General features: G+C 27.1%; 1 protein-coding gene across 3 annotated transcripts; it reads right to left on the bottom strand.

Moving 5' to 3' along the window:
* Positions 1-2,064: 2,064 nt before the first annotated feature.
* On the bottom strand, positions 2,065-5,010 carry LOC123205403 (protein TIFY 6B-like). 3 transcript variants are annotated; one of them, XM_044622349.1, is made up of 7 exons: positions 4,709-5,010; positions 4,078-4,277; positions 3,520-3,809; positions 3,333-3,423; positions 2,914-3,250; positions 2,579-2,625; positions 2,065-2,464 (listed from the first exon to the last, which is right to left on the bottom strand). In XM_044622349.1, the coding sequence occupies exons 1-7, from the start codon at positions 4,794-4,796 to the stop codon at positions 2,432-2,434; spliced, it is 1,086 nt and encodes a 361-aa protein (XP_044478284.1). In that variant the 5' UTR covers positions 4,797-5,010; the 3' UTR covers positions 2,065-2,431. The 3 variants fall into 3 exon arrangements, with proteins under 3 accessions (XP_044478284.1, XP_044478283.1, XP_044478282.1); XM_044622348.1 differs by having other exon boundaries at positions 2,579-2,657; positions 3,520-3,686; positions 4,709-5,009; XM_044622347.1 differs by having other exon boundaries at positions 2,579-2,657; positions 4,709-5,007.
* Between the last annotated feature and the right edge of the window lie 12,713 nt (positions 5,011-17,723).

The raw sequence follows: 17,723 nt of genomic DNA, 5'->3' as shown, positions 1-17,723 counted from the left end.
ATTAAAAATTAATTAACTTTTTGAATATCAAAATTTTAATATTTTCTATACATAAATTGATATAACACGGCAAAAATAAGAAACATCATACAATAAAATTACAATATTAGATATGCTTTTCAATAGTTTGAAAAAATAATATTATATTTGTTAACTTTTTTATTAATTCATACAAATTATTAATTTGATCAGATGTTTTAATTAATGGGATATTAATTAAAATAGACAAAATTTTATCTGCTTAAACCTTTTTAGGCAAACCTACAGTCATTTTACCTTTATAAACAAATTTATTTGTAATTCCAAAAATACTCTCTCAACCTTGTAGGTGTCATACAGGGTAGGCGAGAAAAGGAATGTTTGAGTGCGTGTGAAATATATGGGTGCATGCGGAGTGCGCGGGATGCGTGCAGAGTGCACGGTGCGTGCGTGTATATATATATATATATATATATATATATATATATATATATATATATATATATATATATATATATATGAGGGTGCGCGCACTCGTACGCACCACACGCACTCCGCACGCATCCCGCGCACTCCGCACCCACGCACTTCGCATGCACTCAAACATTCCTTCTTGCATCTACGCACCTTGTATGACACCTACAAGGCTAGGAGGGTATTTTTGAAATTACAAATAAATTTGCTTATAAAGGTAAAATGATTGTAGGTTTGCCTGAAACAGTTTAAGCGGATAAAATTTTACCTATTTTAATTAATATCCCTTAATTAATTAATTATTTTATTTTAAATAAAAAACTCTTTAATCATGTTTAAACATATTAGTATGTATAAATTAGTTTGTAAAAAAATTAGGGTAAATTTAATTTGAACCAAGTTTAAAATCAATTTGAGTTTAGATCAAATCTATAAACCAACACAAATTCAAGCTCGTTTGAGATGATGTATAATATTATTGAAGGACCACCAATAGGTGATCATATTATCCAAAGAGTAAACAGTATCATTGCCTAAAAAAAGTATCATTGGATAAACAAACAAACTAATATCTATTAAAGCTGCTAAGTTAAAACTCCAATTCAAGATCAATTCATTTAAGTTAAACAATATATTCGAACCAAGTGGGATAAAAAAAGGGTTAGTAAGTGTGGATGATGAACAGATCAAATCCACCCTTAAAAGAGTTAGCAAGTGTGGACAATCAACAAAGTAAACATCGTCTTTATAAAAGTAAACAATATCATCAATAGAACGAATAATATTATTATATAAACAAACAAATCAATCTAGATTAGAGTTGCCAAACTATGACTTCAATTCAAGATCAATTTATTCAAATCAAACAATAGATACAAACTGAATCAACTTGGATCAAATCCACCCTAAGAAAAATTAGTAAGTGTAGTAATATCCTAATCCACCCTTTTCTTCACTTGTTACATCTTCATAGTTGCCTTGTCTTTAGCTCTGTGTTTTCACACCATCAAAATATCTGTGTACACAACAAAATCCAAACAATATCTCTGTACACAACAAAATCCAAACTTCACATCTTCCAACATTTAAAACAAAAAAGAAATGAGAGAAAACCACAAGATTAATTACAAAATATCTTACTGGACTATAACCTGATAAGAATACCAATAACAAATAACAATTAGCTCTTGCAACAGTTATGTTGAAGCTTGTCATTAGGCATAACAGACTCCATAAGAAGTGATTATCTATTGAAAAAAAAAAAAAAAAGAGTTATAAGGGTCTAATTATCATATGGCTTTAGTATATCGATTTAAACTAAACCAAACCAAACTTGTTTAAGGGTTAACTTAAGTTCAGCTCAAATCCAAATGCCCACGCCCACTTTAAGATCAAGCTTTGCTCACTCGACCGATAAATCATATCCCCAAAGATGAAGAAGAATAGTTCAAATTGAGTGCAAGTTAAAACCATAATCATCAGAAGAAGCTGAAATTCAAGTCATAATTACAGCTCCATTACCAAATCAAAATTAGGCTGTTTCAAGTAAACTTGATTACACTTCTCTTTTAAGAACTTGATGAATTAGAGACACATACATACACATATACATAAACTAGAAATTTTAACTATATATAATTCCCACAATGTAACAAAGATTTAATGGTTACAAGGTGCACTCAAAAGTCATATACTGTGGAAGGCAAAGTTTTTCCACATCAAATGAAAATGGCCAATAGGGGAAAGCCCTATACTAGAAACTTACTTAAGACTGAAATAAAGCCAAGTCAGGATTACACTTTTCTTTTAAGAAAAACAAATGTCATTTGCTTAAGCATTTCAACTTACTACATCAACTTGCAAATTACCCTTCTAATTTGGCGCCATAACATCTCGGTTAGCTTCCTTGCTTGTTGAGAGAGAAGTTATTGAGAAGTTCATGCCTCTACTCTCTGGGGTGGAGCCTTCCGGGATTTTTTTATGTAAGGGGTATGGTGCTGCATTCATTGACCTGCATGTGTCGAAAAATCTTAATTCAAGTAACAGTTTTCCAGGACTGAACAAGTTCTATCAGCAAATTTGCTTCAAATCATTCTGTGAAGAAATATCTGATACAAAAACTGACCTTTGTTTGCGCTTCTCCAAGAATAGAGCCAAGGATGCTTTCCGAGCCTGCGGAATGGCAGCATAAAAGTTTGAATGCCCTTCATATATCAAACAAAGCAGCCATAAATAAATTAGTAAAATATCTGAGATAGTCAGCAATAAACACATGAGCAACGTGGTTTAATTTCTTAAATAGAATATAGAATTACTTAGAAATTCAATAACTATAGTTTTTGTGACTTCAATTAACCAAACAATGTTTACATCAGTAACTCAAAAATTAAATATTCAAATCACAATGGTTCTTCTAAAGACTATGCTTTAGAACAACTCTTCAATAAAACAAGGTCATACCAGAAGGCATCACACTTGTCGAAGCAACAGAACCCGCCGCATTCACCATATTTGGGAGCTCCAGTTTGCAAATAGGAGTAGTTGCAACCCCTGTAGTTTTAGTAGCTACCGGCTCTCCAGTATTATTAGACCCACTTCCTGACTGAGCACCACTATGGGAAGAAACAGATAGAGGGCTTGAGAGACCAGATCCAGGCGAGGTGTTTATGGTCTGGTTCACAATAACAGCATCAACTGCCGCTGGCTTTATGCTGGGTGCCTGAACTTGAACTTTTGGCTGTGCTACAGTAGGGGCCACGGAATTTCCATTTCCAGCCAATAACATAATAGCCTGAGCCTGTAAAGATGCCAAAATCAACTTCATGCTCAATACAATTACCAAGTGCCCAAATTTTTCGTGAAAGTGAAAAAATGATAACCTTCTCAGGGGTGATATCATCATAGACGCTCACTGAACCCGCATAAAATATTGTCATTTGAGCAGAAGTCCCATTGGTATTAACGCCATTCCTGGAAAACATATTTCAGTCAAGTTTCAAACTTTTGGTTTCTTTCTTGTTAAACTGTTAATTAAAGTAAATGGGTTAAGGCGCCTGTGAAAATTACCATGGTTCAGTGATCCCAACAGAGCCGACAGTGGGAAGAATCGAATGTGAGGTTGCAGTAGGAATCCCTCCAAGTAATTGTGGACTTGTGTTGGCACCAACCATATTTTGACCATTGGTACTAAAATGATTCTTGAAGAAAGGATTGTTCACAGAAACTGAAATTCCCTGGTTTGAGATTGGAAAAGTCTTCACATCGTGAGGACGATGCAGAGAAGGCACATCATTTTGCACAGAATAAGCTGTCAGGGAAATATGAGTCCCACCTTGCCTATCATGATCAAATGATTTCTATATAACAAAAACAAATCAAGGAAATAAAATGCCAGTATCAGTTTTTGCCAACATAACCCAGGACTTAGCTTTTAGATATTTTCCAACAATCATTGAAATAATCATCCACCTTTTTTGCTAAGGAGAAAAAAAAAAAACCCTTTTATTTTCAATGTTAAACTCATTTGGAATGCTTCTCTTGCTTAACAAACTAAAGTAATTGGTTACACTTAAATCAAAGAACACATTTATTTTTACACAACCATTGAAAGAGAGAAAAACAAACCTGAAATTCAGCTGTTGAACGTTTTTGACTTGGATCACACGCCTCCGCAGCTGAGATAGGCATGAACCCAGATGACATCAAAGGATCAGAAGCCATCTTTTTGGCCTTATCATCTTGAACAACCTTAAAAGGCATGAAGTTAGGAAGTACAGAGGGCTTGTTAGAAAAGGACCACTGTATCCCTGACCCTTTAGCAAATCCTACAAATCCCAACAAGATTTAGTTGTTCAGTAACACACACAGAAAGCTTAAACGAATCAAAGCAAAAAACAAAAACAAAAAAATTGTAATCCTAACTCCTATATATGAACTTTTAACTATCAACAGATATCTTTTAACTCCAAAATAAGGAAATTCTTCAACTTCATAGTATAAATTAAACTCAATTTCACTCAACTTATATGGAAATTAATACTTTATATCTTAATGTAACAAGCCGTGCAAGCAACTCAAAATTACAAAACTGAATAAAAAAGAAAAACTCAAGAATTGAGAGATAATAAAAAGAAACTTTCCAAAGAAACCCATGTTTTCTTAACCAAAAAAACACAAACTGAAATTGCAAGGAGAAAAATAATCCTGAAAACAATTACACAGGTAAAAAAGCCAAATAAAAAGAACATGCACTCACCTATTTCTCTGAACCCATCATTGTTAACCTCTTCCTTCACCATGGTTGATGGTTCTTTTGAGTTCAAACCCATGAAATCTCTCTCCATCTTCACTCTCAAAAGCTTCAAACTTTCAAACTAAAAGCTTAAACTTCACTTACCAAAAAATAAAAAGCTTAAACTTCCTTCGAAAATCAATACAGAACAATAAAATAAAACCGACCCACTTCTTCACATGAAAAAAACAAACAAACAACAACCAAAGCTTTTAACTTGGGCAAAAGCCACAGAGAGAGAGAGAGAACAGTTTTTCAATTCTGTAATAGTCTGATTTATTTATAGGATCTTGACCACTAATTTTTTCAAATTAAAAATGGTTAAAAATAAATTTAATTAATATATATTTTTTAATAACCGGTTTTGCGGCCACCGGCTTATCCGGTCAGGTGACCGGTTGGTCCGGTAACGTGACACGTGCTTCAGTCTTGAAATCACTATTATTAAATTGGTGCCCACTTGTCGATGGTACCGCCCATGTAATTTGTGATGTCCATTCAGATTTTGACACATATATTTGACATGTGACTAGTTTTACTCATGGCTTTAATACCGAGCAATTCGTTGTTATGCAACTTGTTCGACGATTACTCGGGGATATCTCTACTCTAGTGGACTACAGGTCGTACTCTCCAGTACTCGCCGTTCTTTTGCGCGAGTTGTGAGTTAACGGCAGTTGCGGTTGGAGAGAGGCTGTGACATTTTTGTAAGAGGGTTTAACCCAGATCCAACGGCTGAGAATTGATAAAAATATAAACAGTGTAGTAGCTATTTTATTCCAGCTCATGATAAAATAATAAAAAATTTTAATTATAATATTATTACTTTGAAAGTATTACAAATTTATTGGAAAATATAAAATTTTTTATATATAATTTTATTACATCATTATTTTTTTTAAATATATCCATTTATAACATTAATACATATAATATTATAAAATATATATTGTATCATATAATATCTATTATATCTTACTAATTTAATATATTTTAAAATATGTATTATTTTTTATTTATATCATAATATATTATAGAATTATATATTATATGATACTAATACATATACACCTACTTTTTTTTAGTTTATTTAAAATATTTGTAATTTTAATAAAATTATGTAAATTTGGGGAAATTTTATGAATTAGCCATAACAATAGGGATCTAAGAACGTTGCCCCAAAAATAAAAAATTAATCAAAAATGTCCTACTTAGCTATAATGACCAAAATACCCTTATATAAACTAAAAATAATTCATATTCCTACCCAAATTTCCTTCGAATCACTGTTGAAATTCAAAGAAAATCACAGGTCTCTCACGGATCAGCATTCGTTCATCTTCTTTAGATTTTTATTGACTTTTTCGTGTTTTTTTATGACAAAAAATGTTAGTACATCATTTTCACTCTTGTTTGAATCAATTTATTATTAGAAATATTGTGATTTCATAAAGATTTTGAGCGTTGAATATTTAAGGTTGATTTTGAACAATGAATAAAATGTCTTAATTCTTTTTTGTTTTGATTGATTTTTTTTTTAGAGGTATTGTATTATAGGATGTGTAGATTTGATTTGTGTTGAAATTAAAGACTGAAATGACCATTTTTTACCAAAAAATGCGTTAGTTTAGTCTGAGATCTACCTTGGGGGACTCGGGATTCCCCAGGGTGAATAAATCTCCTCCGGATTGGAACAACACCATATGGGATAGGGTGAAATTTAATTTTTCAAACAGTTAGAATCGCAAGGGAGAATGGGGGAAACCCCCAAGAGGAGAGGGTAATTGTACAGTAACTTTGAGGGTGGGGGGGGGGGGGGGGGGGGGGGATCCGTAGAACATGGAGGAATACGGGAAGTGGGGGAAAATTTTTATTTTTTGAAACTATAAGACTTGTGGAAGATTAGAAAATTGATAAGGGAGCAAAAGAAACTACAACGTCTGTGTGAGAGTATAAAATATATAAGGGGGCAAATCATGTTGTTTCACTCATAGGGTTTGTCGATGTGTAGTTTTCGAATTTCATATCTATTTTTCCTATTGTAGGATTTTTCGATATGTAGTTTTTGATTTTGAGGTCTGTTTCTTGATTTTGTGCTTTTCTAGGTCTCTTTCTTGATGTAATTATCGAATTTCAGATCGATTTCTCAGTTTTTGTCAGACTAAGCTATTTCAACTTAGAGTTTCAAATTTCATGTTCGTTTTTCCTATTTTAAGGTTCTTCGACATGTAGTTTTTAAATTTCAAGTCTGTTTCTTTATTTTTGTGCTTTCCAGGCCCATTTTCTTATGTAATTTTTGAATTTCATATTAGTATTTCAATTTTTTTTCTTTTCTAAGCTATTTCAATGTTTAAATTTCAAAGTTTAGACCTTTTTTCTATTTTTTGTCATTTTAAGATATTTCGACTTGATCTTGCACCATTTGATGATGTTGAAGACTATGGAGAAAAATCGAGAAGTCATTTAAATGGATCAGTGGGACATTTTCAAAAAATGGTCTTGAATAATTTTCGCCACCCATAATAAGGTCTTCAAGTTGCAAACTATTTATATCATAGGTAACAAGTGACATATCCTCAAACTCTGTCTATCAAAAGGAATATCAGTCATCTCATTCTCCTCAAAGTCGCCCCAGTTGGGAACTTTCTCTTTGTCTCCATGAACCCATTCATCAGCAATATAAAATACATCATTATTGAAATCAATCAAGCCTTCTCAATCAGATTCTTTTTTCACTTCATTAATTTCTTCTTCTTCTTGTCCTTTGATCAGTGTATATGTAACAAGAATAGGAGTACATTCCTTAAAGTATTAAGTCATGTCAATAAGGCCTTAGATATCTTCATCGTTTTCGATCTTCACAGGACAGTCGAGTTCAATTCTTCTTGATTTTATATATAGTTGAATGTAGTTTTTGATTGGATTAATATCGTAATGTTTACTCAAAAGTTAGATAAATCCTTCAAATATTGTTTCAGAGGAAATTTTAACCAATTGTTTACAACCTCTAATATATTTCATTGTGTTCACATCACATTTGATCTATTATTCTTGAAAATGAATAGAAGTATAACTAGTCATTTTAATGGCCAAAGGATTTATTTCCCCCCAAAGTATGTAGATTTTCCAAGTTTTCTTCCGTTAACTTTGAAAATCTCATTTACCAACCTATAGACAGTTAAAATTAACTAAGTTTATTAATTATATCATTTCCCCCCCTAAACCCTAAAAACTAACAATTTCCCCTAAATTCAAGTTTTCAAAAACTGCTTTTTCCCCCTAAGGTTTTCAAACTTTCAATTTCAATTTTTTTGATGACGATCGATGATCTCCAAGCATTGTCTCTTCCTCTCCAGTGCATTCTTCTTCTGGTCGTGCTCCTTCCAACGCTGTGAGGTATCGTTGTCAACAAAGATGACTCGTCTTTGTCAGTCTTCATCTCTAACAAAGACGAGTCATCTTTGTCGACGATGATATCTCATGACGTTGGAAAGAGCACGATTAGAAGGACTTGTTAGAGAGGAAGAGATGATGCCAAGAGATTGTCGATCTTCGATGGAAAAATTGGATCTAAAAGTTTGGAAAGCCTAGGGGAAAATACAGTCTTTGAAAACTTGAGTTTAGGGTAAGATTTAGAGGTCATTTGATTATAAGGATTTAAAGATTACCTTGGTAATTTATCTTTTATTACTTAAATTACTTTGTTTGGTTTGTCAGTAATAAAATATTACGATAATATTTTATTATCAATGTTGACATAACAGGTAATATAGGTAGTAATCTGATTACTACTTTCACATTAGATATTAAAATATTACTAATGTAATCTTGATTTTATTATAATTATATTATTATTTATTAATTTTTTGAGACAAAAATAAATTTATTTTTAATTAATATAACAAATAATATAAAAAAATTTAAAAATAATTATATTCAAAAGTATTTAAGTAAAATAATTTACTGATATTTTTTTATTACCTTTAATCAAACACAATAATTATTTATACCTATTAAATTTAATCAAATATAGTAATTATTTATACGCAATGATCTTCTAAATAATCTATCTTTAAGTAATTTTTTTTTATTTTAATAATAAAATATTATCCAAATTAAACACCTTATTATTGTGACGCATCCTGTAAATGGAAATTTTGGAATTAGAAGAATTAAAAATAAAATAGAAAATTAGCTTAAAAGCAGCAGAAAGTATAAAAGATGAGGTTGGATAATAAAACAAGGAAAAAGACATGAAAGAAACGTTCAAGTGTTTGAGAAATGTTGAATTAATGGTATGTTTTTATTTATTTTTCACCTTTTTAAATTTTTTTATTAAAAATATTATAATAAAATTTAGAAAAATTTTGCGTAATTTTTTGGGTGACTCTAATTTTTCATTATAATTTCTTTTACTTAGATAACTGGATTTTAAAATATTTTTTTTTTTTTTTTGTATAAAATAGATCCCTTGGGTGCAGTGTGAGTAGAAATTTTATTCCAGTGAAATCACTCCTTCAAAACTGAATCAATTATACTAAATTGATAAAATTTTTAAATGTTATGATTTAAACTCATACTCTCAAATGTATAAAACTTTTCCATTGTCACTTATGCAACTTTTTGGAGGCAATAAAAACCAACTTTACTCCAAATTTGATTTAACCTAAATTTAAATTGAAATATTTAAATTAACTCGAATTCAACCTTTGATTTGAGTTCATATGAGGGGTATGTATAGTATGGTTTAGTGCGATTTGAAACTTTTTTCAAATTAAACTGAAAAAAAAAAAAAAGTTTAGAAAACCAACCTATTTAAAGTTTCAAATCAAACTAAACTAAATTGAAAAAGATATATTTTGGTGTGTCTTGGATTACAGTTTGAAATTATTAAATCATTTATTTTTAAATATATATAATTTAATAAAATTAATTAAATTATAGTTTTGTAGAATATAATATAAACATGTAAAAAATATATATATATATATTAAGCAATTCAATCATATTTTACCATTTGAATCAAATTATATATATCTCTAATTCATTTTAAACTGGTTAACTTTGACTAGATATGACAATCTTGGCTCGAATTTAAGGTCTTTGACCTTAATAAAAAGAGGATTTCTCTATAAAAATAAGAGAATGAGAATAATGATGAAAAATATCTCCGTAATTGGGAATGGGTCGGGGAAAGGGATAATGTGTCATTGCCCTGCCCTCGTCTTCATCTTCGCTTTTTTATATTAATATTTTTACTTAAAATATTAACATATTTTTATAGTTTTAAATTATTTATTTTTCTAAATTTATTTATATTTTTATTGTACATATTAAAGTGGTTAAAATATGCTACTTTTAATATTTGAAATAATAAATTGATTTTAATTTTAGTTAATTTTATTATTTTATATATTCATATTATTTTTAGAAAATATGAAAATGAGATTTTTTTCTTTATAAAGATGAGAAAGGGGACGAGATGAGATTTTTTTATCTGTTAGTGGTAGAAGATAAGAAGGAGATATTTCTCCATAAGGAGAGGATTGGAAATTCTTTATCATTTCCATAATAAAAATGAATTCGAGATAAAAATTTATATTCTTTATAGAAACGGAAATGGAGAATAGAGTATCCAACCGCAACCCTCTTCATCCATTTCTAACTCTGGCCTATCTAATATTATAATAAAACAAGAGAAAATGAAATTTTTACTTTTTTTTTTTACCGTGTATACAAATATATCGCTCATCTCAAAACTTAAATAAAAATACCATGACAGTATTTTATTTTTCTAAAATACCCTCATTGATGTAACTTATGCTAAAAAAGATTGATTCGAATTAAACTGAGTTTAAAATTGGGTCAGTATGAGTTCATAAACTTGATTTTACTTATATTTTTCAATTATAAGGCTTTGGAAAGAAAACTAAAAAAAATAAATCCAGAAGGGGGGTTGGCGACGCCACGCCTACCAACTCGTTCTTCGTCTGAAAATTTTTTTAATTTAAAATTTTGTATTTTATAACCATTAATATAATATTATAACAACTTTAAACAATAAAAATAACATTAAATAATCTAACAACATAAAATCACAACAAAATTAAATTTCATATAAACTCATGAATATGAATCTACCATATATTATTTGATTTTTAATTGTTCATAAAGAAAAATACATAACATACAAATTTTATTATCCAATCACGTGTCTTTTTTGTTGAAGATTTTTTTTTATACTGTAGTGATTCTTTTCTCGTTAGAAGACTGAGAAAAAAAAGATAGATGATGCTCTATCTTTTTATATGAGTTATATCAATAAAAATATTTAAAAAATATAATATTATTATAATATTTTTATTTACGCTTTAGAATGTGTGATATAAATATACATACAATAAAAAAAAAGATAAAAGTTTCGATAAATCAATCCGGAAACCAAAAATCGTCAAATGTGGGTATAAAAGATCAGTAGCGTGTTACCAGCCTGTAAAGCTTCTTAAATAACAGACAACACGTGTTTTAATTTAGAATAATCTATTGCTTTCACTACTCTCCTGAGTCCTGACACATGTAAGCACGCAGTAGGTGGATAATTAATTGTCCACAATTTTTTTATCTCACGTGTTTTTTTTCCATAAAATAAATAAATTTTATGATTGATAGTTCCAAGGCCAGCTCGGTAAGGTTAAATATTATGAGTTTTCTTTAATTTATTTTAAAATCATTATCATATGATTTTAGTCTTTTCAGTATTTCTTAATCGTAGAAGTTATATCCACATGCTAAATCATCGTATATAGATGACAATATTAATAATATGTAATTCCTTATTAATGTTTATGGTGGTGTAATATAATTGATAGAGTTTTAAGTAATTTTTTTTATATTTAAATAATTTTACCAGAATAATTTATTAGTTTGTAAAGATTAAAAAAATAATAAATAAAAAAATTTTAACGACATATAAATAAAAATTAAAGCAATATAATATCTTTGAAAGCTTAAGAGAATTGGGTTTGAGGGTAAATCGGGGTGTAAGATTTATTTAGTTGTTAATCCAAACAAATTTAAAAAAAAATTATAAATAAAAATGAGAAATATAAATAAATTTTGTAATAGTTTGAGAAATCTTAATTGATATTTTGTGTTATACCGTATTCTCATACATGTAGAATGTCTCTCTGAGATAAACGAGTTCAAGAAAATTTGTTTGAGCAATCAAAATAATTTTATTATCGTAAATATTCTCTTTTAGTTAAATTATAAAAATCAATTATATTTTCATCGATGTTACTATAGCCTAATTTGCACAATGTCTACAATTATGTATTTCAATCGGCAATACAAAAATCTCATCAATGATTTGATTATCAATTAAGTAAAATTACAAATTTACACGTAAAGTAAATAATAATATTATGTCGCTTAATCAGCAATAATTAATATTATAATATCTTAATCAATCACCTAAACACATTATTTAGTAAAGTAAGTTTTGGTAAGAAAATATAAACAATTCATGTAAAGTGGCAATTGACAATGATAAATATAATAATAATTATTGATAAAATTTTGAATAATTCCCAAGACGATGACATGGTTAACATGTGCAATCAAGCTAGCTAGTGTTAAAATATTAAATTTATTAAAAGATGCTTTAGGACCAAGTAATGGTGTATGCAATAAACAAAGTTTTATTTATTAATAATAATTATTATAATAGTAATGAAGATTATTATAAGTTTAAATAGTAGGTACAATCAAGGTGATTAATTTATTAAATTATATGATTAAATTATAGTAATTGACAAAGACAATGCCAAAGCAACAATTTATTAATTATTTTATTGCTGCTTTTAGGATTAGACATTAATTATATTAGAAATCATGATTAATTAATGTTAATTGATTCTGATTTTTTATCTTACATCTCAAAATAATATTTTTCAATGTAAAAATGTTTGAAATTGTAGTTTTCAAAACTATTACTTGACTAAATTAACATGTGTGGTGTGGGTAATCAATAATTTCTTTATCTGTCAATCATAAGGTTATATATATATATATATATATATATATATATATATATATATATATATATATATATATATATATATATATATATATATATATATATATATATATATATATATATATATATATTTAGCGAAATAGCATTTATCTTTAACATCAAATTTCTTTTCCTATTTATCTCTATGTTTACGAGGGAAAACTATTAATTTTTATCAAATCACGTTCATGTTGTTAAATGTAATTATTTTATTTTAGTTTAATTAGAATAAAAATAAAATTTTTTATTTTTTATTGTTTAATAAAAATATAATATTTAAACTATGGAAAACATAACGGGATGAATCTAAATATGATGAAAAGAAAATATGTTGAAATTAAAAAAAATTGGAGGACCAAAGAAGGTGTAAAAAACCTTAATTAAGTTTAACTTGGAAAAAGAAATGTAAAACAAAAAACTTAATTACATTTGATTTGGGGAAAAGAGAATAAAACCAAAAACCTAATTATATATGAAATTGGCGAAAATAAACCTAATTATATTTATATTTAATTTAATGAATACGGGTAGAATTGAGTAACCCATTACTATGTGATTATGTTTATTTTATTATTAATTTAAAATTATTTAATTTTAATATATGGTATGATGTTAACTGATAACCTTAGTTGACCATATAATGTGAACTGCTTTAATAATACGGTAAATAAATTAATTATATATATCTATTTTGAATATATAAATAAGTATATATTTGATATATATTATTATATAATTAAATAATTTTAAATTAAAAATAAAATAATATTTAATCATTTAATAATATATATAAATATATACCAAGAACAAATATGCATAATATTATTTTATGGTAAATTTATCTTATTATTTCAAAAAGAAAACTGAAGATTGTGAAGTCTAGGATTTAGCTTGTATGTTCCAGCGTCTCCACCTGCCCTTTGATATTCCTTGCCAAATCAACTACAAAAAATAAATGATAATCATTAATTAATACTTTTTATTTATATGAAAATTAATACTTTATTAGATAATCATTAATTAATTAATTAATTAATTAATTAAAGATATTGTGATAATGACTTTGACTGAACCTGATAAATGTATGATAATAACAATAAAACTTGCTTTTTATAATCATCTTAAATATATTAAATGCTTCATTCATACTTAAGAGCGAGCTAATTTGTTGTTTTACTTGTCTGAGTATACTTGCAAAGTTGATGAGGGAGTGCTCAGCTTGACCTCACAATAAAATCAAAAGCACAATAATTTCATAGGGGACTTAGTTTTTGCAATGAGTAACCCATTTGAAAATTAACCAAATTTTAATACCATAAGGGTCAAATCATGCTTCACCATTTGCCAACATGTAATTATTGTACCCTAAATGTTTTGGAAACTAACTTTTTACTTACATTATTATGACCCTTTTTTTATTTATTTATGATCTTGTTCTTTGTATATTACAATAAAATTATATACATAATAATATTTAATTATATAATAATAATATTATTATTCTATTTAAATACAAAATTCTTTCAATATATGTTTATTAAAATTCCTTCGTAGATGGGTCGTTGAGAGACTTATGCATGAGTTTCTTGTATACATTCATTCATTCTTCTTCCCATCCCATCCCATCCCATCAAAGAGCGTAATTGCAAGGGAAGTGGAGAGATGAATACAAATCATCTTATCTTATGTGTTGGAGAGCAATTAAAGAAGAAGACGAAAAGTCAAAAAATACTCTCTCGCTTTATTCATTGCTTATACAGAGAAGAAAACAAAACCATCCGAGGTAGGTCGTAAGCCCATAAATAGTTTGACCTTAAGCCATGAAAAAGTCTATTAAAGCTGCTTCTATAGACTTTAAAGATGAGATGAGACGTGGTTAGCTCTAATAGGAATTCGGTACGGCATTACTACTGGTTTCACCCATCAATATCCAGTAAAACTTAATTAATCTACACTTTTTTTATCAACCCATACAAGTAATGTTTTCAAGATTAAATTAGATATTGATATAATAAAGGGGCGGGTTGATTTGGTCTAACTGATAATCACACCTTTTGATCAATGATTGAATAAATTAACTGTTAAAAAATAATATTTAAAATAATTTTATATAAATTATTATTTATATATATAATCTGAATTATTTTAATATCAAAATAAACTTAAATTAACTTGATGATATACATATTTTAAATTGATAAATAAGTTCAAATTATAATAATGAAATTTAAAAAGAAAAATTGATTTTTATGTTGACTAGGTCAAATCAAACTTTTTACTTAGTTCAACTGTTTAAACTACCCAGTTTAATCTAATCTAACTCTATAAATAGTTTTTTAAGCAAACTAAAACCATTTTTACTAGTGAGTGATAACTCAATCTATTAGATCAATTAGTTTAATTCGATTTTTAAAATAATGTAAACAACTAAATAAATAGGGGAATTGTGTTTATTTTGCTAATAACATAGAACCCAATTTCATCATTGAGCTATATTACTATCCTTTTATATTAAATAAAAATATAATTAATGAAGTAAATTTTTCAAGAATAATATTATGTGTATATATTTTGAGTATATAAAATAAATGTATAGATAATATATTATTATTTGATTAAATATTATTTTATTTTTAATTTAAAATTATTAAATTATATAATAATATATATTATTTATATATTCAGTTTCCAACACCCATACCAAAATATTTTTATATTGAAAACCTTGGCATAGAGAACTTCACACGCTTTGCAAATGTCAACTTCGTTGTTTAATTTTTTATTTTTTATTGTGGATTACGCACTAACTATTTCTATAATTAACAAATTTAATTATGTTATTAATTAATTAATTAATTAATTAATCTCTTGTGGTCCACACTGAGTTGACCAGGCACCTGAATTTTTTATTCTATAGGCAAATGGGGAATTGAAATGACAAGGAAATTCAAGCTCAATTCTTTTATATTATCAAGGTGATTATAAAATTTGTAAATTCATTAATTTATTTTGGGTGGGTGAATGAAATTTTATAATTAATTTGCTACTTCTATAATTTAATCCGGGGTGGAAGGTGACATTTTTCAAAGATTAAATAACCATAGAAATTTAGTGTAATATTTTAATAAATAATATTATATTTATAATTTATAATACAAACAAATTAGTTATGGTGTAATTAAATATTATAATTATTAATTTAAAATTATTTAATTATATAAAATATATTAATTTACTTATATTTATAAATGTCGATAGACTGTTTATATATGAGATACTATTGTATTCTAATGCATTTAAGAGGGAGGACATTTTTAATAATATTTTTCATTTTCAAAAATTAGGGCAAGTTAACCACTCCAATTAAAAATATATAGATTGTTGAAAGAGGGGGTTTAATTTAAATTAGTTAATTACATTATTACCCCTGAGGCTTGCTTGGGAGAAAATTTTTCTCCCTCTGATTATGGAAAATTTACTATAATACCTTTAGATATTTTTCGTGTAGATATTAATGGGTATATATAAATTGATATATTATCATATAATTAAATAATTTAATTAATTATTTATTATTAAAAAATATTTAATTATATAATAATATATTATATATTTATAATAAATAACCATTTGAATATAAATAATGATATATTATAATATTATTAAATAATTTTAAATTAAATACAAAGAAATATTTAATTATATAATAATTTATCAATATTAATATTCAAATTAATACTTATTATAAATCCAGTTAACCGATAAAAACATAGTTAGACAGTGGTAGCATTCGTTTTTCATATTGGATTTTTTTTGGGTCAAATTAGGAATAAAGAAAGATTATGGCAAATTAAATAAATAATTAAAATGTGAAATAAAAGAAGCTTGCTAATAATATTTAATGTCACATATAAAAGGTGGGTGACAGCAAGATGAAAGAAAAAAAGAAATAAAGTGGTATAAATTATCTACTATTAGAATTCTTGTTGGCAACTTTTTCCATATGATAACGATCTCAACATGTCATTGCTTGAACTTTTAAGATTCATATCTCTCTTTTCAAGGGGTTGGAGTTAAACCAAACTAGTTGGGTCTAAACTCAAATTTGGATTGAGCTAGTCAATTTTGAACTAAAAATTTGACTACTTTTCATATGTGGGTCGAGTTTTAAACTCAACTTATTGATTTTAAATTAATGTTATGTTAGCTCTTTTAGATTTCAATCATTCTCAAATTAAATTTCGTTCGAGGTACACTCAGATGTTGTCAACATTCTTGATTGTTCTATCATTATATTTGAAGAGTTACTAAGTTGGTATAATATATTTTGTGATGGTATCATATCTAGAAGTAATATAAACCAAACTAAGTTTGAATACCTACCACTTAAGTTTGACACAAATAAAAATAATTTAGTTTAGGTTCGTTGAACCAAAAATTAAAAATAGTTTAAGTTTAATTCGAATAAAAAATGATTTGACTTGATTTAATTCGAGTTTGACTTAAATTTATGATTGAAATTTGTAACTCATATTCATAGTTTGAGTTCGTAATTTATTGATAAAACGATATTGTTTTATCTAATAATAAACAATATAACGTTGTTTTGTAAACGAATTACAAATTCAAACTATGAATTTGAACTGAAGTGAATCAAACACCCCTTGACTTGAGTTTTATTTGATTAAAAAATGAATCAACTCTTTTGAATTAAATGAATTTAAATCAAATTAAACTGAATCAAATTGGCTTAATATAGCTCTAATTATATATAAAATTTCTTGGGAAACAAACATGTTTTTCAATGTGCATTGTTGAAGCAAAGCTAGCTGGTTTCATGAACTGTCCACCTAAACCTTTTCTTCAATTGCTTTGACAAGGCAAAGAAAGAGTATTGGCTTG

The sequence above is a fragment of the Mangifera indica genome, unplaced genomic scaffold, assembly GCF_011075055.1.
Source record: "Mangifera indica cultivar Alphonso unplaced genomic scaffold, CATAS_Mindica_2.1 Un_0004, whole genome shotgun sequence".
NCBI classification, from domain to species: Eukaryota; Viridiplantae; Streptophyta; class Magnoliopsida; order Sapindales; family Anacardiaceae; genus Mangifera; species Mangifera indica.
The sequence above is the reverse complement of the archived record's forward strand: the minus strand, read 5'-3'. Positions and strand labels throughout refer to the sequence as shown.